At 40.0% G+C, this 22,801-nt stretch overlaps 1 protein-coding gene across 1 annotated transcript in view; it reads left to right on the top strand.

The window, feature by feature from the left end:
• The window catches only part of ADGRV1 (adhesion G protein-coupled receptor V1), a 597,511-nt gene that overhangs the window by 231,245 nt on the left and 343,465 nt on the right, over positions 1–22,801 (top strand). The window contains exons 71-74 of the mRNA XM_032156840.2: positions 11,046–11,189; positions 13,584–13,758; positions 15,899–16,034; positions 18,554–19,659. Of these exons, the coding sequence (XP_032012731.1) occupies positions 11,046–11,189; positions 13,584–13,758; positions 15,899–16,034; positions 18,554–19,659 (1,561 nt within the window). The remainder of the gene's footprint in view (positions 1–11,045; positions 11,190–13,583; positions 13,759–15,898; positions 16,035–18,553; positions 19,660–22,801) is intronic.

The raw sequence follows: 22,801 nt of genomic DNA, 5'->3' as shown, positions 1-22,801 counted from the left end.
AATGCCCTTGAAAATGTTTAGTAACTACTGGATAATACATTTGCAGATTATAATAAGTATATTACTATTTGGATGGAGATAATAGATTTTTGTGTAGAGAGTAACAGACACTTATTTAATACTTACAAAGTTTTAGGAAGTGTTTCCAGTGGTGTGCATATACACCTGCACTCCCACGCACATGTGTACACAAATGCACACACACACACACACACACATTGATACTTGTCAAAGGGGAGAAATTTGTAGGCTTCTTTGTGCTTCTAGCAAAGAGTAGTGCAATGAAATAGATTACATGAAGAGGATTTGTGCATACAGAGACTGGTACCTGCTTCTCTCTTTGAAAAGTTGAAATGTAGGAAATTGGCTATGATATTCTCTAATGGTAATTAGGAGAAATCATAGCAGGCTGCTCTGCCAAGATCTGGGGTGAGTGATCAGAATGCATGGATTTCCTGTGGCTCAAGCAGACAGCCCAGCAGTCTTTCTCAGTCTGAATCACAGAAAGTGATTGAGTGACTGTTTTTTTAATTCCTCCCAAGGGTGGTACATGTCATGTCATCCTCTGTGCATGCATTATGGCATTCATTGCCACTGGATGCATGATGGCACTGGGATTAATTATCTCATGGGTAAGAAAGGCTGTCTAAGAAGTAGACAGATTGGAGTCATCTTGGGAAAAACTTGCAGGGTGAATTGTGTAGCTAGGAGAGAATGAAAAAGGAGAATATATTCTCTCTGTCGAGGAATGGTGAAGAGGGGAATTCTGAAGCCTTTGGGAACACCCAAATCAACTCCATGAAGGCTCGAGCATTTGGGTGCTGCTTTCATGGAGGTGTGATGTTCAGCCAGTGTCAGCTTAGTTTCATATAAACTTGTGATCCATAGAAAATAGGCTATAATTTCCGGATAAGCAACAAGCCTATTACACTAATCCGTACTTACAGTGCTACCTTTTGATGTGTCGTGTACCTGAGCCTTTTGTTGTTGCTTAATAAAGAAAACAAATGGGGTCTTCTTAGTGAGACATGGGTTTCATAGTTATTCCTACATTCCTGTACAATATGTCCTCAGTTAATGTCCACAGGTTCTTGGAAACTGCAGCTTTAAGTGAAATGATGTACAATGTAACTGATTTTACCATAAGCTAATTGATACAAACAATAGTTAAGTTCCTACTGCATATTTCTGGTCACAAAAACAGCACCAGACTTATAATAAAGGCCACCTACTTTGAAATTAAACATTGAAATAAATGTGAGCTATACCTGCATTTGAGAAAGAGTAATAAAAACAAAATAATTATTCACCCTATTATTCCAGTTCAAGGTTGTAGGTTGCCAGAGCCTTCCATGGTAGCTCAGGGCTCAAGGCAGGGATCAACCCTGGACAGGACTCCATCCCATCGCAGGGCACAGTCACACTCACACCCACACTCACTCAGACTGGAATCATTGACACATGCTGATTCAGCCTCATGTGCACATCTTTGGAATGTGGGGGAAATTGGAACACTTGGAGAGACCCACGCAGACATGGGGAGAATGCGCAGACTCCACACGGACAGTGGCCCTGGCTGGCAATTGATTTTTTTCTCATCAACATTATATGAAACAGCATTGAGTGAAACTGTGTGATTTGAAGACCTGTTGTAGTTCCTTGGGAAACTGACTCAATGTCATGACCTTGCTTTATCAATTTCTAGCCTCCATTTCCTGTATCCAACAGCTCTCAAGGCTAAACAGTACAAAAATGGAAAAAGAGAAGTGGATTAAGTTAACCAGAGTATTATTGTATCAAGTCTCACTTACAAATTAGGAAAAGTTTAAAAAATACAGTATGCCTAAATTATGTAACTCGAAACATTTTCCCATATATTCATAGCATTACATTCTGAATATATTCAATTTATAAGCTGCTAAAGAATGCCAGGGGGCAATCCTTTAACTTTTCTAGGAATAGCTGGTAGCATTTTATAGTAAGTTTTCATTTGACAATAAGGCAGGCCAAAGAGAAGATTAGATATTGTATTGTTTTACTAAGCAAAGTGTATAGTACAAAATTGCTCTCAGGCATAAGAAAACCAAAATATGTGATATATATTACACGGACTAACACCCTTGATCTGCCTAGTTGTTAGATTGTTTTTCACGGTACCTGGAACATTTTGAACCATGTGGTAGTCCACTTTTCATTTCATTTGAAAGCTTAGCATTGCAGTTCATAAAAATACTTAGCTTTCCTAATATGATAAATGAAGTATCATTTATGAATTTAATATTGTCTTTGAACCCATTTTAATTATTTTTATGATTTCTATTCTCATAAAGAGTAACAAAAGTTTACTAGTTTATGCATGCATAAAAACCCTCTTTTTTGCTCACTTTAATGTCTCTTTTTAACCTATTTCAAGCTGCACAGCTTCCTTCTTTCTGGCACATTCCAGGATTGTGGTGTAAGACTGCACATAGATTTTTAGGTGTTGGTGAGTTAGTCTTCCAAGGAACTGTTTGGGGAAAGGTGTGACATGCACTTAAACCAAAGACAAGATTTTTTTCAATACTTCCTTTCTTCCTTCTCACCCTATATATAACCCATTGCTCTTTGAAGATTGGGATATTAGTTACAAGAGTTTACATCCTGTCCTCCCTCTTCTACCCTCTTGGATAAAAGTTGAGACTTTGGACAGGTAAGCCACAGAGAAGAACCCCAAGGGCCATGATGTATCTAACCCCCTGTGCTGTGGCTTCTAACCTGCAAGTGTGTCTTTGAACAGGGTAGGTTTCCATTAGGCTCCAAGAACAAGAGTCTTGATGTAGATTTAACACCAGAACCTTGGAGTGTCAACTGTTAGCACCTAGTAAGTTGTTAACACCTGGTTAACAACTGGCTTTTTTTATGAGGCACAGACTGACAATAAGAATCATTGACCTGCTAAACAAACAAGTCTAGGCTTGAAATACTTTTTCAGAATGCAAGAGGAATTTTATATTTGTGGCTGGGTCATTTATTGAGCACTTATTATGTGCCAATCATTGTGAGAAGCTCAGCAGATACAAAGATGACTGAGAAACAATTCCTGGTGCCATGTTGCTCCCTGTCTAGTGTATGAACAGCCAGTATAAAAGCATGTGGATAAACAGTGTTGGCATGTGCACAGGATGTTATGGTACCATAAATCGTTTCTGTTTGTGCCCAATGCCATCAAGAACAATAGGCAGGAATTGCTGGCAAGATGGCCGAATAGGACAGGTCCGGTCTGCAGTTCCCAGCGAGATTGACGCAGAAGGCAGGTGATTTCTGCATTTCCAACTTAGGTACCCGGTTCATCTCACTGGGACTGGTTGGACAGTGGGTGCAACCCATGGAGGGCAAGCCGAAGCAGGGTAGGGCATCGCCTCACCTGGGAAGCACAAGGGGTTGGGGAATTTTCGCCCCTACCCAAGGGAAGCCATGAGGGACTGAGCCTGAGGAACCGTGCATTCCAGCCCAGATACTGTGCTTTCCCTGTAGTCGTCACAACCTACACACCAGCTGACTCTCTCTGGTGCCTACACCACCAGGGCCCCAGGTTTCAAGCACAAAACTGGGCAGCTGCGTGGGCAGACACCGATCTAGCTGCAGGAGTTTTTTTTGTTTTGTTTTGTTTTTTTCCCCATACCTCAGTGGTGCCTGGAATGCCAGCAAGACAGAACCATTCACTCCCCTGGAGAGGAGGCTGAAGCCAGGGAGCCAAGTGGTCTTGCTCAGCAGGTCCCACCCCCAAGGAGCCCAGCAAACTAAGATCTACTGGCTTGAAATTCTCGCTGCCAGCACAGCAGCAGTCTGAGATTGACCTGGGATGCCCCAGCTTGGTTGGGAGAGGAGCGTCCACCATGGCTGAGGCTTGAATAGGTGGTTTCACGCTCACAGTGTAAACAAAGCCAACGGAAAGTTCGAACTGGGCTGAGCCCACCACAGCGCAGCAAGGCTGCTGTGGTCAGACTGCCAGATTTCTCCTCTCTGGGCAGAGCATCTCTGAAAAAAGGCAGCAGCCCCAGTCAGGGACTTATAGAGAAAACCCCCATCTGCCTGGTACAGAGCACCTGGGGGAAGGGGCGGCTGAGGGAGCAGCTTCAGCAGACTTAAACGTCCCTGCCTGACGGCTCTGAAGAGAGCAGTGGATCTCCCAGCACCGCGTTCGAGCTCTACTAAGGGTCAGACTGCCTCCTCAAGTGGGTCCCTGACCCACGTGTATCCTGACTGGGAGACACCTCCCAGTACAGGCTGACAGACAACTCATACAGGAGAGCTCTGGCTGGCATCTGGCAGGTGCCCCACTGGGGCGAAGCTTCCAGAGGAAAGAACAGGCAGCAATCTTGGCTGTTCTGCAGCCTCTGCTGGTGATACCCAGGCAAACAGCGTCTGGATTGGACCTCCAGCAAACTCCAGCAGACCTGCAGCAGAGGGACCTGACTGTTAGAAGGAAAACTAACAGAAAGGAGCAGCACATCCACTCAGAGACCTCATCCAAAGGTCACCAACATCAAAGACCAAAGGTAGATAAATCCGCAGAGAGGGGGAGAAACCAGAGCAAAAATGCTGAAAATTCCAAAAACCAGAACACTGCTTCTCCTCCAAAGGATCACAACTCCTCACTAGCAAGGGAACAAAACTGGACGGAAAATGAGTTTGACAACTGACAGAAGTAGGCTTCAGAAGGTGGGTAATAATAAACTCCTCTGAGCTAAAGGAGCATGTTCTAACCCAATGCAAGGAAGTTAAGAACCTTGAAAAAAGGTTAGATGAATTGCTAACTAGAATAACCAGTTTAGAGAAGAACATAAATGACCTGATGGAGCTGAAAACACATCACAAGAACTTCGTGAAGCGTACATAAGTATCAATAGCCGAATCAGTCAAGCAGAAGAAATGATATCATAGATTGAAGATCAACTTAATGAAATAAAGCAAGGAGACAAGATTAGAGAAAAAAAATAAAAAGGAATGAACAAAGCCTCCAAGAAATATGGGACTATGTGAAAAGACCAAATCTACGTTTGATTGGTGTACCTGAAAGTGACAGGGAGAATGGAACCAAGTTGGAAAGCACTCTTCAGGATATTATCCAGGAGAGCTTCCCCAACCTAGCAAGACTGGCCAACATTCAAATTCAGGAAATACAGAGAACACCAAAAAGATACCCCTTGAGAAGAGCAACCACAAGACACGTAATTGTCAGATTCACCAAGGCTGAAATGAGGAGAAAATGTTGAGGGCAGCCAGAGAGAAAGGTTGGGTTACCCACAAAGGGAAGCCCATCAGACAAACAGCAGATCTCTTGGCACAAAACCTACAAGCCAGAAGAGAGTCGGGGCCAATATTCAACATTCTTAAAGAAAAGAATTTTCAATCCAGAATTTCATATCCAGCCAAACTAAGCTTCATAAGTGAAGGAGAAATAAAATCCTTTACAGACAAGCAAATGCTGAGAGAGTTTGTCACCACCAGGCTTGCCTTATAAGAGCTCCTGAAGGAAGCACTAAACATGGAAAGTAAAACCGATACCAGCCACTGCAAAAACATACCAAATTATAAAGACCATCGACACTATGAAGAAACTGCATCAACTAATGGGCAAAATAAGCAGCTAGCATCATAATGACATGATCAAATTCACACATAACAATATTAACATTAAATGTAAATGGGCTAAATGTCCCAATTCAAAGACACAGACTGCCAAATTGGATAAAGACTCAAGACTCATCTTAAGGAGACCCATCTCACGTGTAGAGACACACATAGGCTCAAAATAAAGGGATGGAGGAATATTTACCAAGCAAATGAAAAGCAAAAACAAACAAACAAACAAAAAACAGGAGTTGCAATCCTAATCTCTGATGAAACAGACTTTAAACCAACAAAGATCAGAAGAGACAAAGAAGGCCAGTACATAATGGTAAAGGGATCAATGCATCAAGAAGAGCTAACTGTCTTAAACATATATGCACCCAATCCAGGAGCACCCAGATTCATAAAGCAAGTTCTTAGAGACCTACAAAGAGACTTAGACTCCCACACAATAATAATGAGAGACTTTAACACCCCACTGACAATATTAGACAGATTAATGAGACAGAAAATTAACAAGGATATTCAGGACTTGAACTCAGCTCTGGACCAAGTGGACCTAAGACACATCTACAGATATCTCCACCCCAAATCAACAGAATATATATTCTTCTCAGCACCTTGTCACACTTATTCTAAAATTGACCACATAATTGGAAGTAAAACACGCCTCAGCAAATGTGAAAGAATGGAAATAATAACAGTCTTTCAGAGTACAGTGCAATCAAATTAGAACTCAGGATTGGGAAACTCACTCAAAACTGGGTAAATAACAAAATGAAGGTAGAAATAAAGATGTTCTTTGAAACCAATGAGAGCAAAGACACAGTGTACTAGAATCTCTGGGACACAGCTAACACAGTGTTTAGAGGGAAATTCATAGCATTAAATGCCCACAAGAGAAAGCAGGAAAGATCTAAAATCGACACCCTAACATCAAAATTAAAAGAACTGGAGTAGCAAGAGCAAATTCAAAAGCTAGCAGAAGACAAGTAATAGCTAAGATCAGAGCAGAACTGAAGGAGATAGAGACATGAAAAATGCTTCAAAAAATCAATGAACCAATGATTTTTTGAAAATAGCAATAAAATAGATTGACTGCTAGCCAGACTAATAAAGAAGAAAAGAGAGAAGAAACAAATAGACACAATAAAAAATGATATAGGGGATATCACCACTGATCCCACAGAAATACAAACTACCATCAGAGAATACTATAAACACCTCTACGCAAATAAACTAGAAAATCTAGAAGAAATGGATAAATTCCTGGACACATACACCCTCCTAAGTCTAAACCAGGAAGAAATCGAATCCCTGAATAGACCAAATAACAAGTTCTGGAATTGAGGTAGTAATTAATAGCCTACCAACCAAAAAAAGTCCAGGACAAGACGGATTCACCACCGAATTCTACCAGAGGTACAAAGAGGAGATGGTACCCTTTATTCTGAAACGATTCCAAACAAAAGAAAAAGAGGGAATCCTCCCTGACTCATTTTATGAGGCCAGCATAATTCTGATACCAAAACCTGACAGAGACACAACAAAAAAAGAAAATTTCAGGCCAATATCCTTGATGAACATCAATGCGAAAATTGTCAATAAAATACTGGCAAACCAAATCCGGCAGCACATCAAAAAGCTTATCTACCATGATCAAATCAGCTTCATACCTGGGATGCAAGGCTGGTTCAACATATGCAAATCATTAAAAGTAATCCATCACAGAAACAGAAGCAATGACAAAAACCACATGATTGTCTCAATAGATGCAGAAAAGGCCTTTGACAAAATTAAGCAGCGCTTCAGGCTAAAAACTCTCAATAAACTAGGTATTGATGGAATGTATCTCAAAATAATAAGAGCTATTTATGACAAACCCAAAACCAATATCATACTGAATGGGCAATAACTAGAAGCATTCCCTTTGAAAACTGGCACAAGACAAGGATGCCCTCTCACCACTCCTATTTGACATAGTATTGGAAGTTCTGGCCAGGGCAGTCAGACAAGAGAAAGGAATAAAGGATATTCAAACAGGAAAAGAGGAAGTCAAATTATCTCTGTTTGCAGATGACATGATTGTATATTTAGAAAACTCCATCATCTCAGCCCCAGATCTCCTTAAGCTGATAAGCAACTTCAGCAAAGTCTCAGGATACAAAATCAATGTGCAAAAATCACAAGCATTCTTATACACCAATAACAAACAAACAGCCAAATCACGAATGAACTCCCATTCACAATTGCTACTAAGAGAATAAAATACCTAGGAATCCAATTTACAAGGGATGTGAAAGACCTTTTCAAGGACAACCACAAACCACTGCTCAAGGGAATAAGAGAGGACACAAACAAATGGAAAAACATTCCATGCTCATGGATAGGAAGAATTAATATCGTTAAAATGGCCATACTGCCCAAAGTAATTTATAGATTCAGTGCTATCCCCATCAAGCCACCATTGACTTTCTTCATAGAATTGGAAAAAACGACTTTAAACTTCATATGGAACCAAAAAAGAGCCCGCGTTGCCAAGACAATCCTAAGCAGAAAGAACAAAGCTGGAGGCATCACGCTACCTGACTTCAAACTACACTACAAGGCTACAGTAATCAAAACAGCATAGTAGTGGTACCAAAACAGATATATAGACCAATGGAACAGAACAGAGACCTCAGAAATAACACCACACATCTACAACCATCTTATCTTTGACAAACCTGACAAAAACAAGCAATGGGGAAAGGATTCCCTATTTAATCAGTGCTGTTGGGAAAACTGGCTAGCCATATGCAGAAAACTGAAACTGGACCCCTTCCTTATACCTTATACAAAAATTAACTCAAGATGGATTAAAGACTTAAAAGTAAGACCCCAAACCATAAAAATCCTAGAAGAAAACCTAGGCAATACCATTCAGGACATAGGCATGGGCAAAGACTTCATGTCTAAAACACCAAAAGCAATGGCAACAGAAGCCAAAATTGACAAATGGGATCTAATTAAACTAAAGAGTTTCTGCGCAGCAAAAGAAACTATCATCAGAGTGAACAGGCAACCTACAGAATGGGAGAAAATTTTTGCAATCTATCCATCTGACAACGGGCTAATATCCAGAATCTACAAAGAACTTAAATAAATTTACAAGAAAAAAAACAAGCACATCAAAAAATGGGCAAAGGATATGAACAGACACTTCTCAAAAGGACACATTTATGCAGCCAACAAACATATGAAACAATGCTCATTATCACTGGTCTTTAGAGAAATGCAAATCAAAACCACAATGAGATACCATCTCACACCAGTTAGAATGGCGATCATTAAAAAGTCAGAAAACAACAGATGCTGGAGAGGATGTGGAGAAATAGGAATGCTTTTACACTGTTGGTGGGAGTGTACATTAGTTCAACCATTGTGGAAGACAGTGTGACGATTCCTCAAGGATCTAGGACTAGAAATACCATTTGACCCAGCAATCCCATTATTGGGCATATACCCAACGGATTATAAATCATTCTACTATAAATACACATGCACACATATGTTTATTGTGGAACTATTCACAATAGAAAAGACTTGGCACCCACCCAAATGTCCATCAGTGATAGACTAGATAAAGAAAATGTGACACATACACCATGGAATACTATACAGCCATAAAAATGGATGAGTTTATGTCCTTTGCAGGGACGTGGATGAAGCTGGAAACCATCATTCTCAGCAAACTAACACAAGAACAGAAAACCAGGCACCACATGTTCTCACTCATAAGTGGGAGTTGAACAATGAGAACACATGGACACAGACAGGGGAACATCACACACTGGGGCCTGTCAGGGGGTGGGCACTAGGGGAGGGGTAGCATTAGGAGAAATACCTAATATAGGTGACGGGTTGATGGGTGCAGCAAACCACCATGGCACGTGTATACCTATGTAACAAAACTGCGTATTCTGCACATGTGCCCCAGAACTTATGATAATAAAAAAAATAAAGAACGATAGGCAATATAGAAAATGGTATTGGTGATGCAGTCTTGGAGCTAGGTGGGAAGGCACAAGTGACCTGGTGCTTTAAGCTGACACCTGGCTCTTCACTCTTAGGAAAATAAAGATAAAGAAAAATCATTAGCTGCCCAGCCAGTGACCTTCATGGGGGAGGGGTACACTCTTATAGGAGAGGTGGGATGTACACGATTAAAATTTTTCTGTGATTTATTTGTTTTTTTTAGCACTTGACCCAAGATTCATGTTCAGTGAATGTCATTTTGAATGAATAAAACACCTGTTACCCTCATGTTGCCCAATATTTGAAACCACCACAGTATATATTTTGCAAAATTGAGGATGTGTTGTCTAAATTCATTATATTTAAAAGAAGAGACTTTACAGAAATGGTTGCTTTTTCCATTCAATCAAAATATGCAAAGTTTTTGGGAGTATTCCAGGTTGTGAGATAACTTGGGGGTTATCACCAAGACCAACGTTTCTATGGGAAAATGTGCTGTAAGTTTCAAAAATAACTTTTTGCATATCAATACATAAATTCCAGATTCCCCCTATTTTGTTGGATTCTAAAATTTTGAAAATATGTAACACACAGCATTAATTTTTATTTATCCAACATGTTCAAATAATCAGTACACTGAAATTATTCATTTTGAGTAAATATGATAATTATTAGTATTCAATGAGGAGGAGGAAATTATTCAATGAGGAGGAGGAAAGTGAGTTTTGCCAAGTTTATAGGAGCTGACACTTTCGTCAGAGTGCCCCTTCTGTTTTCTTGACACTTGATTCCATCATGAACACTGCCTGTGTGGCTGCTGTCATTGGTGAAGCCATTTGGGCACATGTGAAAAATTTGAAAATTTGTATTTGTTTTGTTTTGTTTTGTTTTTTCTTTTTTGCGGGAGGGGGAGACGGAGTCTTGCACTGTTGCCAGGCTGGAGTGCAGTGGCACAATCTCAGCTCACTGCAACCTTTGCTTCCTGGGTTCAAATGATTCTCCTGCCTCAGCCTCCCAAGTAGCTGGGACCACAGGCTTGCACCACCAAGCCCATCTAATTTTTATTTTTATTTTTAATTTTTTTTTTAGTAGAGACAGGGTTTCACCATGTTGGCCACGCTGGTCTTGAACTCCTGGTCTCAAGTGATCCACCTGCCTGGGCCTCCCAAAGTGCTGGGATTACAGGTGTGAGCCACTGTGCCCAGCCAATTTGTAGTTTTTTATACTCTACATCTTCCACTCCTTATCTCACACCCTACATACTGGTGGTTTGTTTTGTGATGGGGGAAAGTGCATGTATTGATAAAACTGTTTGCTACTAAAGCAACCTCAGGCAGTATGCTAATGGCTCAAGTCAAAGAACAACATTTTTCTCTGAAAATTATTTCTAAATCACTGACACTGTTTGTTTATAGGTCTTCCTATCACTGGGCTCTAATTTCACTTTGCAACTGGTGACTGTGATGCTTGTCGGTGGACGTTTCTATGGAATGCCAACAATTCTTCAGGAAGCAAAATCTGCTGTCCTTCCAGTCTCTGAAAGAGCTGCCAATTCTCAGGTAATTGGCCCTGGGTGTGGTTCTCTCAGCAGAACACTAGAGGGCAGCTTTTACAGGAAGGAAGGAGACTCTTAGAGCTAGAATTTCTCATGAGTAACAATTTTCTTAAATATAAATAACTCTGTGAATATCAAAGTAGATGTAACAGATATATTATATAAAATAGTCTATTTTCAGCATTCAGTAGGAAAAAAAGAGATATGTCCATATCTCTTCTTGATATTATGTATCTAATATTGAGGTATTTTATGTTAAATAATTAAAATTATAATGAAGCACTAATATTCCACACTTTTTCACATACTAACATTGTGAATGTTTATCTTTAATATTCAGACTTTGGTTTACAGGGGCGAGTTTGTGCTGATGTAGATAAATGCTGATGGTCAGATCCTGTGATATGGTTGAAACTAAGTATTTGCATCTTCTGTCTGAGGTTGTTGTAGGAAAGATTATTTCCCAATCATTTCATAAATGCACATGAGAACAAAGAACAACTTGAGGGCTTTCCTTTCCTTTCAGGCGGATTCTGTCAATATAAGAAAAAGACAAGGCTGTTATCTGTGGCTATGGTAATGTGTGTATGTTTGAAGTCATTGTGTGATATAATTCTATCCTACTCCTTCAGGTGGGAGCTGAAGTGACTCGGGCAAGCCTGGCTCAAGATGCTGAGGTGGAATCTGTACAGATGAATGGGCAGGAATATGGGCAGATATAGTCTCTGGCCACTAAGGGATGCTTTTCAGCTACTCCCTCCTGAGCATCTTCTCCAAGGAGAATGAATGTGCTTTTTCTCTTAAAATGGAATACACTGGCAATTAAAATAACTGAGAGTAAAAGGTTTTTTTTTCTTTACCTCCTCTTCTTTAAGAGTGAATGAGGAAATAGAATTTATTAATGCTTTGAATTTTGTTGTCTTCTTTTTGTTCATGGGTTGTTATTAAAAAAAAGATTCAGCAAAACCATTCATTTGGAGTAAAACATTTCCTACTCCTTATCCATGCATATTGTCACAATACTGTATCACCCCAAAGGGCAAGGTTACATCATGGTACACTCATGTCTTTGGTGTATCCTCTATACTCGTATCAATGTTTGGTGTGTGTGTGTGTGTGTGTGTGTGTGTGATGTGGCTAGGGCATTTCAAAATAGCCCTCTAGTCATGTAGCAAGAATGATCTCACTCAATTGCAATTCTGCAATTGCTAAGCAGAAGCCTCACTGGGCTGGGCATGGTGGCTCATGCTTTTAATCCCAGCAATTTGGGAGGCCCAGGTGGGTGAATCCCCTGAGGTCAGGAGTTTGAGACTAGCCTGGCCAACAAGATAAAACCTCGTCTCTACTAAAAATACAAAATTAGCTGCATGTGGTGGCATATGCCTGTAGTCCCAGCTATTGGGGAGGCTGAGGCATGAGAATCACTTGAACCTGGGAGGCAGAGGTTGGAGCAAGCCGAGATCATGCCACTGCACTCCAGCCTGGGTGACAGAGCAACATTCTGTCTCAAAAAAAAAAAAAAAAAAAAGAAGAAGAAAAAGAGAAGCCTCACTGTAACAGAGAATCTAGGCTGGGGTCAAATTAAAGTAGTTATTGTTTCTTTTCCTCTGTGGCTCCAGAAGTTATCCTGTGGAACCCTCTCATGTTTTTCTATTATTCTTCATTTCAATTTAAGAAGGGGAGAATGAGTTTTAATATATAACTCTTGATTAAATGGTATCCCAAATTTATAGCTATTGAGACCAAAAGAGGTAAACTGAATTGTTCAAATCAAAATGTGAAGCCAGGAATCTGCTTTTATTCTTACTCATTGCTCAGAACTTATTTCATCTATAAATCACATACCCTGGGAACGTTGCGCATAAAACAAAATCTACTTGATGCTTGTGATAAAGATGGGTATTAAAAAAAAACTTTGAAGTTTTCTGGTCTTCAAAAAAAGATATAAAATTACGTCAGAGCTGAAAAGAACCCTAATAGAAGGTCTAGTTCGTGGTGCTTACTTTATAAATGAAAAAATATACTATTATATCTTAGAAGTCAAATTTTAGTTCTACAAATGAGGTTCTGGAAAGACCCATGAGCAAGTCATATTAAATGCCATTTAACATATTTTGCTTTCATTTAACCATAATTACGCTTATCTTTTTTTGGATGTTGTTCATTCAAAAGATAACATTTTGATTAAAAAAGAGAAAGCTATCAACTATAACCTAAATAATAAAGTAAAATAAATTTTAAAATCTGAGATGTTATTTCTTAAGCACTTCTCTTTAATTCAATATGAGACAAGGATATATATTGTATAAACCAAGGGAAAGTTTACATTTAACCCATTCCTCAGAAAACAGGAAGGTTTAGAGAGAAATAAAATACTCTAAGCATGATTTTCCCTCAGGTCGGATTTGAATCTACTGCTTTTCAACTCACGAACATCACTGCTGGCACAAGCCACGTTATGATTTCTAGGAGAGGCACATATGGCGCTCTCTCAGTTGCCTGGACCACTGGATATGCTCCTGGGTTAGAAATTCCTGAGTTCATTGTTGTTGGCAACATGACCCCAACACTGGGTGAGTTGTAGTTTTTCTAAGATGAGTCCTGTAGAATATTGGAAGGATATCATTGGCCACTAATTGTCTTGGGTTATCCTTATTCTGGACACTAGACATAGTTTTTGAATACAATGCTCCCATATTTAAGTGATCAGACTAGTACAGGCTGCTTGGTGAGAAAAGGAAAGAAGTTTTTTCAGTCAAATTAACAACTTCATGCCTTACCTGAAAAGAGTGGGGTCACTAAGCAAACTACTCTGTCCATACAATAGGAGTTTGTTGAAAGTAGTTCTAAGAATCTAATTTGGCAACTACAGTAATAAGAAAAATAAAAATACATACAGCTCTTGTATGCATTTCCATGTTCACCTGACTATTTCTGGCAGTAGGGCAGCTGTTACTTTAGATACTTTATATTTTAAAGTATACCATTAGCTCTTTGAGAGTTAGTGAGATGCAAATGTTAGATGGTTTGACCTCTACCGTGTTATAGCAAGCTCATTGCAAATTTAGATAATGAGAGTTTATAAAGAACCCTCCAGTGGGCTCTGAATCTGAGGATCTCCCTCCTTGATTCACAGAGTCTTGTTGGTCACCAGGCAAATGCCATTTAAGCTCAGTAAGAAACCTAATGAATCCTGCGGAGGACTGAGATCCTCAGTCTCTCAGAGAGGAGGGAATGATTTTCATTTTCCCAAGATCTTGGCATCACTGAGAGATAAGAAGGAATGAAAGCTAAGGTCCTATAGAAGATGGGGGGTGAGGGCTAGGCCAGTGAAAATGACAACATTTTCATGCCAGCTTCCATCCTAACGGGAATCCCAGAAAACAGAAAGAGAGAAATTAGCTGCGTGATTGAGAGACACCATAGTGTGATAACTGCCTTGGATACTGGGGTTTCTTTAGCCACTGCATAGGTGCCCCGATGTGATGTCTCAGGCATTGGCTCCTCTTGTTTTCCTTTTGGCATGTCCCCTAAGTTAAAGATATTTAATTATTTTTTCCTGTTTATTTTCTAGCCCTTTTTTTCCTGCAGAAACGCTTATCTTTTACTTCCTTACCCCTCTGTCACTTTGGGTGATACGCATAGCTTCATATAATCTAGGGTGTTTGTAAAAATTTTTTGTGTTAGTAACCACTTGCTACAGATGAAAAGATTTATGTGTAGAAATATTGCTTATTATGAGTGTATATGCAGCTTTGTGCTTACATATCATATTAATCTTCAAACGCTTTTGTGAGTTTATGTTAACTTGATTCAACTAAAATAACAGGAGTTCCCAAATAATAGATCTGTATCTTCAAACAGGTTCATTTAGTTTTTTGAGCCTTTGTAATAGATTTTCAAACACAATGAAAAGTACAGTGAACACCCATAAACTCACTGACTAGATTTATTTATTTATTTTATTTTTAATTTTTTTTTTTTGAGACAGAGTCTGGCTCTGTCACCCATGCTGGAATGCAGTGGTGCCATCTCAGCTCACTGCAACCTCCACCTCCCGGGCTCAAGGTATTCTCCTGCCTCAGCCTCCTGAGTAGCTGGGATTATAGGCTCGCACCACCATGCCTGGCTAATTTTTGTATTTTTTGTACAGATGGGGTTTCACCATGTTGGCCAGGCTGGTCTCAAACTCCTGACCTCAAGATCTGCCCTCCTCGGCCTCCCAAAGTGTTGGGATTACAGGCGTGAGCCACTGCGCCTGGCCTTGACTGGATTTAATAGTTGTTACAGTCTGCCATATTTGTGACATTTTTTCTGAAGCATTTTAAAGTAAAATACATAGATTATGATATTTCACCCCAATCTACTTCAATATGTATCCTAAAAATATGCTGGGGCCAGAATTTAAACCAAAGCCTGACACTAAGTCTATATTAAAGCTTGCCTAACACCAGTCTCTTTTCATTGCTGGATTTTGTCATTGAGCCAGGAAAGAAAAAGATGTAAAGGAGAAAAGTAAACAGGGACCAAAAGCAAGATTTGTGTGGTCTCCTGTAAGTTTACCTCTCCCCGACCCCTTTTTAAAAATGTTTTACCTTTTGTGAACTATAATAGAATTTTGGAAAAGAAAATACATTACTACAGTTTTAAAAGTAAAATCCCAATTTAAAATAAGAAATAATACCCTACTTTGCTTTTCTTATTTTCTTTCAGGGAGCCTTTCATTTTCCCACGGTGAACAAAGGAAAGGAGTTTTCCTGTGGACGTTTCCCAGCCCTGGTCGGCCAGAGGCCTTTGTTCTTCACCTATCAGGAGTGCAGAGCAGCGCTCCTGGCGGAGCTCAACTCCGGTAAGACCAACCTCATTCTCACCCAAGAAATTCTCTGAGGAATAATCTGGAATTCATCCATCAAAACAGAAAAAGGCACAAGGATTATTGTCCTTGAAGCAAACACAAACATAGTTTTAGTGTAGAGCATCACATGGCGTGCATGCCGGAGAGGGAGGCGGCTCTCAGGAGCCCCACAACCCACTGCTTGCCCTAAAGAGAGTTCCTCATGCCTCACCTTGAGAATGGGGGCTGGGGTACCATCTCCACTAAGAGGCATGATGGCAGTTCTCCTCTTGTTAAAGGGAGCTATCTTCTGAGAAGCTGAAAATACCTGATTGCCCCAAGTGATTAAGAGTAAGAATAAGATTAAGTAAGAATAAGACATCGCAGTAGGGTGATAATATTACTTGTTTGGACCAGTGGCCCTTTGACTTTAATTTAATTTTATTGAATTTTACTATGTATCTATAATGACTCTTTCTGCAAATACAGTATATTTACAGATAAATACGTACCTGCCAAAAGCAATTTACTTTCCTTATTTCTGGGATAGACTCGACCAGAGCAGCAGAGGGCAGACCTGCTATTCAGACTTAGGGATTTAGTCCTGGCTCTGCCACTTACTCACTGTGTAACTTTGAGAAAGTTACTTGATCTTTCTGTTCTTCAGTTTACTTGGAAAATAAAGAAAATTTGGGGGTATGAAAACTAGAGTGTATTCAAGTATGTTTGTGTACATGTTTATGTGTGGGGGATCTCCATTGGGGAAATAAAATATGACTTTAGATTATACATATGCCATTTTTAAAATGTTCATCCAGAGAACGTATTTTAGGGTTACAAATTCAAATGCTTTAACAGCAACAATAGTTATTAACAGTATTATAGTGCTTGGCCAGGTGTGGTGGCTCACGCCTGTAATCCCAGCACTTTGGGAGGCCACAGCAGGCAGATCACCTGAGGTTAGGAATTCAAGACAAGACTGGCCAACATGGCAAAACCCCGTCTCTACTTAGAATACAAAACATCAGCCAGGTGTGATGGCGCGTGCCTGTAGTCCCAGCTACTTGGGAGGCTGAGGCAGGAGAATTGCTTGAGCCCAGGAGGCAGAGGTTGCAATGAACTGAGATCGCGCCACAGTGCTCCAGCCTGGGCAACAGAGTGAGTGAGACTCCGTCTCAAAAACAACAACAAGAAGTAGTATTATAGGGCTTACCCTAGGCCAGGCATAAATCTTTTTTTTTTTTTTTTTTTTTTTTTTTTGAGACGGAGACTCACTCTTTCGCCCAGGCCGGACTGCAGTGGCGCTATCTAGGCTCACTGCAAGCTCTGCCTCCCGGGTTCACACCATTCTCCTGCCTCAGCCTCCCGAGTAGCTGGGATGACAGGCACCCGCCACTACACCCTACTAATTTTTTGTGTTTTTAGTAGAGCTGGGGTTTCACTGTGTTAGCCAGGATGGTCTTGATCTCCTGACCTCGTGATCCGCCCACTTCGGCCTCCCAAAGTGCTGGGATTACAAGCGTGAGCCACCACGGCCAGGCATAAATCTTACAGTGCTTACTCTAGGCCAGGCATAAATCACACACACACACACACACACACACACACACACACACACACACACACACACTATCTCTCTCTCTTTACTCTCCCCAGCAACCTTATGAAGTAGATTATATTATTTGTCTCATTTTATAGATGACGAAAGTCATAGATAGATTATGCGATAAACCCAGAAGCACACAGTTAATACATGTTGGGGCCATGATTTCAGCCTAGGCTGAATGGCCTCTGTGTGAGGTATTAACAACTGTTTTATGTACTGAGTGCTAGCTGCTTGACAAGAGAGAGTGATGGGACCTGAAGAATCCTCCCTAAAGGCATTTAAATGTATATTAAAACCAAAAACTTGTTAGCAAAAGAAAATATACCTGTAGACAGAATTAGGCCGAGAGGCCAGCAGTTGTAACCTCTGATAATAGCTATTAACTCACAACAAAAATCTATAGGAAAAAAACTAAGGATAAATTATTCTATCATGGGTGTCTATCCTAATTCATACATAAAGTTTTAGCCACATTTGCATGAGAGGTTAGTTCCATTACTGGCAGCTGAAGAAAGCAAGGATTTTGCTGCTAGTGCCAGTAACTATTTCTATTTGGTAGATAAGAAAGCTGGCAGAGGTCCAGAATATTGTAGTAATATTGTTCCCCTTGTACTGATCCTAAGGGAGAGCCTGATTTTCAGATCCCTCAGACAGCTGCTCTGGGATGATGGAGAAATAGACCAGAGACCTATAAGCTTTTCATTTAGCTCAGACTTGTTAGTTCCTGTCCCTGCTTTTGCAGCTCCTGTTCTTACATTTCTTGTGCCCTTATTTATCAATAAATAGGATTTGATGGAATTCGAAATGGCACGTCATTGTTAAGTTGCTGCCCCCATGAATAGCATTTTAAATATGTGAATGATGAATCTCTGCAGTCGTATTCCTATTTTTTAAAATCAATTTCTTCATGATTTAATTTTTTTCCCAGATCAGGTTTCATCGTTGCTGAAATTGAACCAATGGGCATCTTCCAATTTTCCACTAGCTCAAGAAATATCATAGTGTCAGAAGATACACAGATGATCAGATTACATGTACAAAGACTATTTGGGTTCCATAGCGATCTTATTAAAGTTTCTTATCAGACCACTGCAGGAAGTGCCAAGCCACTGGAAGATTTTGAGCCTGTTCAGAATGGGGAACTGTTTTTTCAAAAATTCCAAACTGAGGTTGATTTTGAAATAACCGTTATTAATGATCAGCTTTCTGAGATAGAAGAATTTTTTTACATTAACCTTACTTCAGTAGAAATTAGGGGATTACAAAAGTTTGATGTTAATTGGAGCCCACGCCTGAATCTAGATTTCAGTGTTGCAGTGATTACAATATTGGATAATGATGACCTGGCAGGAATGGATATTTTCTTCCCCATGACAACTGTGGCTGTAGCAGTTGACACAACTTTCATTCCTGTAGAAACTGAATCCACCACATACCTCAGCACAAGCAAGACGACTACCATTCTGCAGCCAACCAACGTGGTTGCCATTGTTACTGAGGCAACTGATGTATCTGCCATTCCTGAGAAACTTGTCACCCTTCATGGCACACCTGCTGTGTCTGAAAAGCCTGATGTGGCCACTGTAACTGCCAATGTTTCCATTCATGGAACATTCAGCCTTGGGCCATCCATTGTTTATGTTGAAGAGGGGATGAAGAATGGCACATTCAACACTGCAGAGGTTCTTATCCGAAGAACTGGTGGGTTTACTGGCAATGTCAGCATAACAGTTAAAACTTTTGGTGAAAGACGTGCTCAGATGGAACCAAATGCATTGCCCTTTCATGGTATCTATGGGATTTCCAACCTAACATGGGCAGTTGAAGAAGAAGACTTTGAAGAACAAACTCTTACCCTTATATTCCTAGATGGAGAAAGAGAACGTAAAGTATCAGTTCAAATTTTGGATGATGATGAGCCTGAGGGGCAGGAATTCTTCTACGTGTTTCTCACAAACCCTCAAGGGGGAGCACAGATTGTGGAGGGGAAGGATGACACTGGATTTGCAGCTTTTGCCATGGTTATTATTACAGGTATATCTTTGAAATGATGGAGATAAAAATGTACCTTTGTGGTACATAATTTGTATTAAGATGAATCTAGCTTAAATTTAATGAAAGAAGATGAAGTACTGAAGTTATTCATAGGAATGCATTAAAGTGTTGTTTTTCTGTAGCATGGACCCACGACATGAACTCATGATGTGCTGTTCTGAGGGCCCTATAATTTAATGTACTATAAATGTCACTGAGATCAGAGTCAGTAATACAATCTATAAATCTATACTCTCACAATATAAAGAACGTTTAATCATCCAAACACATGATTGCCTATCCTGTTTTGAAACTTCATTCTAAATTTACCAGCTACTTTCAGTAATCCATCCTAAAGTCAAAGATCTCATTGGCAGGAAATTCTTTTTTTTTTTTCTGTTACCAAAAAGATTTAAACTGTTGCTTTTTGTTTTGCTTTTGACCCAATGTAGTTGATATAGCCATCATACTGTTGTGTATATATGTTACAATAGCTTAAAATTTCAATTTTTTTTTGTTTCTCATGTATCTTGTCAATCTTTTCATGACAGTTTGCCGTTTACCTCTGAAATCATACTGTGTTTTATTTTTTGAGATGCAGTCTTGCTGTGTTGCCCAGGCTGGAGTGCAATGGCGTGATCGCGGCTCACTGCAACCTCTGCCTCCTGGGTTCAAGCAATTCTCTGACTCAGCGTCCCGAGTAGCTGGGATTACAGGCACCTGCCACCATGCCCGGCTAATTTTTTTTGTATTTTTAGTAGAGACAGGGTTTCATCATGTTGGCCAGCTGGTCTTGAACTCCTGACCTTGTGACCCACCCACCTCAGCCTCCCAAAGTGCTGGGATTACAGGCGTGAGCCACTACACCCGGCCTGAAATCATACTGTATTTCTTTAAATGAAATACATCAGCATGTCAATACCTTATAGGAATTAGAGTAGTGACAGGCTATCTCATGATTCTTTTCTTTTTTCATTTTTATGTTTTATTGTAAAGTGACGACTTACACATATTTAGAGGGTACAAGGAATGATGTTATGATTTATAAATACAGTGTAGAATAATTTAATCAAGCTAGTTAACATGTATATTACCTCAAGTACTTAACATTTTTTATAGTGAGAATATTTCAAATTTACTATCTTAGAAACTTGGAAATGTACAGTACTCTATATTAACTATATTCACCATTCTCTGCAATAGACCTCAGAACACACTTTTGAGATTTGATGCTTCCTGGAGTTCGTATTTTATTTTAGCCACTCAGTTTTAATTCAGTCATAATTTTGCAGTCTTTTAACTTCCTTTCATATGCTCAGCATTATCTCATGTATGTTAACCTACAAATTTACATCGATTAGTATGATTTATTTCGGTTTCTACAGTTTATGAAGTGTATTATAAATTCTTATTCTATTCTACAAGTTATTTACTGATTTTGATTCAAATTGGCTTAATGCCATCTATATATTTCTATTAAAATTAATTTGGTAGCTGGGCGTGGTGGCTCACGCCTGTAATCCTAACACTTTGGGAGGCCGAGGTGGGTGGATCACTAGGTCAGGAGATCAAGACCATCCTGACTAACACGGTGAAACCCCGTCTCTACTAAAAAAATACAAAAAATTAGCTGGGCGTGGTGGCGGGCACCTGTAGTCCTAGCTACTCGGGAGGCTGAGGCAGGAGAATGGTGGGAACCTGGGAGGCAGAGCTTGCAGTGAGCCAAGATCACGCCACTGCACTCCAGCCTGGGTGACAGAGTGAGACTCCGTCTAAAAAAAAAAAAAAAAAGAAAAAAATTAATTTGGTAGTCAGCATCCTCCTTCTCATTCTATGACACAGATATTTTATTACAGTTATTTGAATGTGACCAGAGCTGATAGTAAAAAAACTTAACAATTAGTTTGGCACCGGCCAGGCCCATTAAAATGGCTTCTGGGGGTTCTTTGCTGTTCTAAGCCATACTCCATTAATTACTGGATCATGGGGAGGTCTTGTAGTCCTGGTTAAGGAAGTGGCAGAGGGCTCTTTGAGGGCTCAGGACAGAAGTTAGGTACCAACTGGAATGGAAGTGCTTCCCTGTTCTATCAGACAATATAGCCTACCAGTGTCTATCCCTTCATCAGCTCTGAGCTTAGTTTTAACTCAACAGGCAAATGGTAACTCACCTGAGCTCTGTGAGATTCTGTAATGTTTACCTTCCCTACATAAGACACACTCATCACACACCTGTGGCAAATGACTGATACCCTACCATAGCTACCGCTAACATCATATGATGTAATTGGCCTGACTACACCACCAGGCACATTCACATGGTCATAATACCTTAAGTTCCTTTACCTGCAAATGTTGCCCTCATCTTTTCCCTACCTGAATTTTTTTCTTTTTTTTTTTCATCTTCTTAACATAGTCTTTTTTTTAATTATTATTATTATACTTTAGGTTTTAGGGTACATGTGCACAATGTGCAGGTTTGTTACATATGTATCCATGTGCCATGTTGATTTCCTGCACCCATTAACTCGTCATTTAGCATTAGGTGTATCTCCTAATGCTGTCCCTCCCACCTCCCCCAACCCCACAACAGTCCCCGGAGTGTGATGTTCCCTTTCCTGTGTCCATGAGTTCTCATTCTTCAGTTCTCACCTATGAGTGAGAACATGCGGTGTTTGGTTTTTTGTCCTTGCAATAGTTTACTGAGAATGATGTTTTCCAGTTTCATCCATGTCCCTACAAAGGACATGAACTCATCATTTTCTATGGCTGCATAGTATTCCATGGTATATATGTGCCACATTTTCTTAATCCAGTCTATCGTTGTTGGACATTTGGGTTGGTTCCAACTCTTTGATATTGTGAATAGTGCCGCAATAAACATATGTGTGCATGTGTCTTTATAGCAGCATGATTTATAGTCCTTTGGGTATATACCCAGTAATGGTATGGCTGGGTCAAATGGTATTTCTGGTTCTAGATCCCTGAGGAATCACCACACTGACTTCCACAATGGTTGAACTAGTTTACAGTCCCACCAACAGTGTAAAAGTGTTCCTATTTCTCCACATCCTCTCCAGCACCTGTTGTTTCCTGATTTTTTAATGATGGCCATTGTAACTGGTGTGAGATGGTATCTCATTGT

This window comes from Hylobates moloch, unplaced genomic scaffold, assembly GCF_009828535.3.
Source record: "Hylobates moloch isolate HMO894 unplaced genomic scaffold, HMol_V3 SCAFFOLD_6, whole genome shotgun sequence".
Lineage (NCBI taxonomy): Eukaryota > Metazoa > Chordata > Mammalia > Primates > Hylobatidae > Hylobates > Hylobates moloch.
The sequence above is the reverse complement of the archived record's forward strand: the minus strand, read 5'-3'. Positions and strand labels throughout refer to the sequence as shown.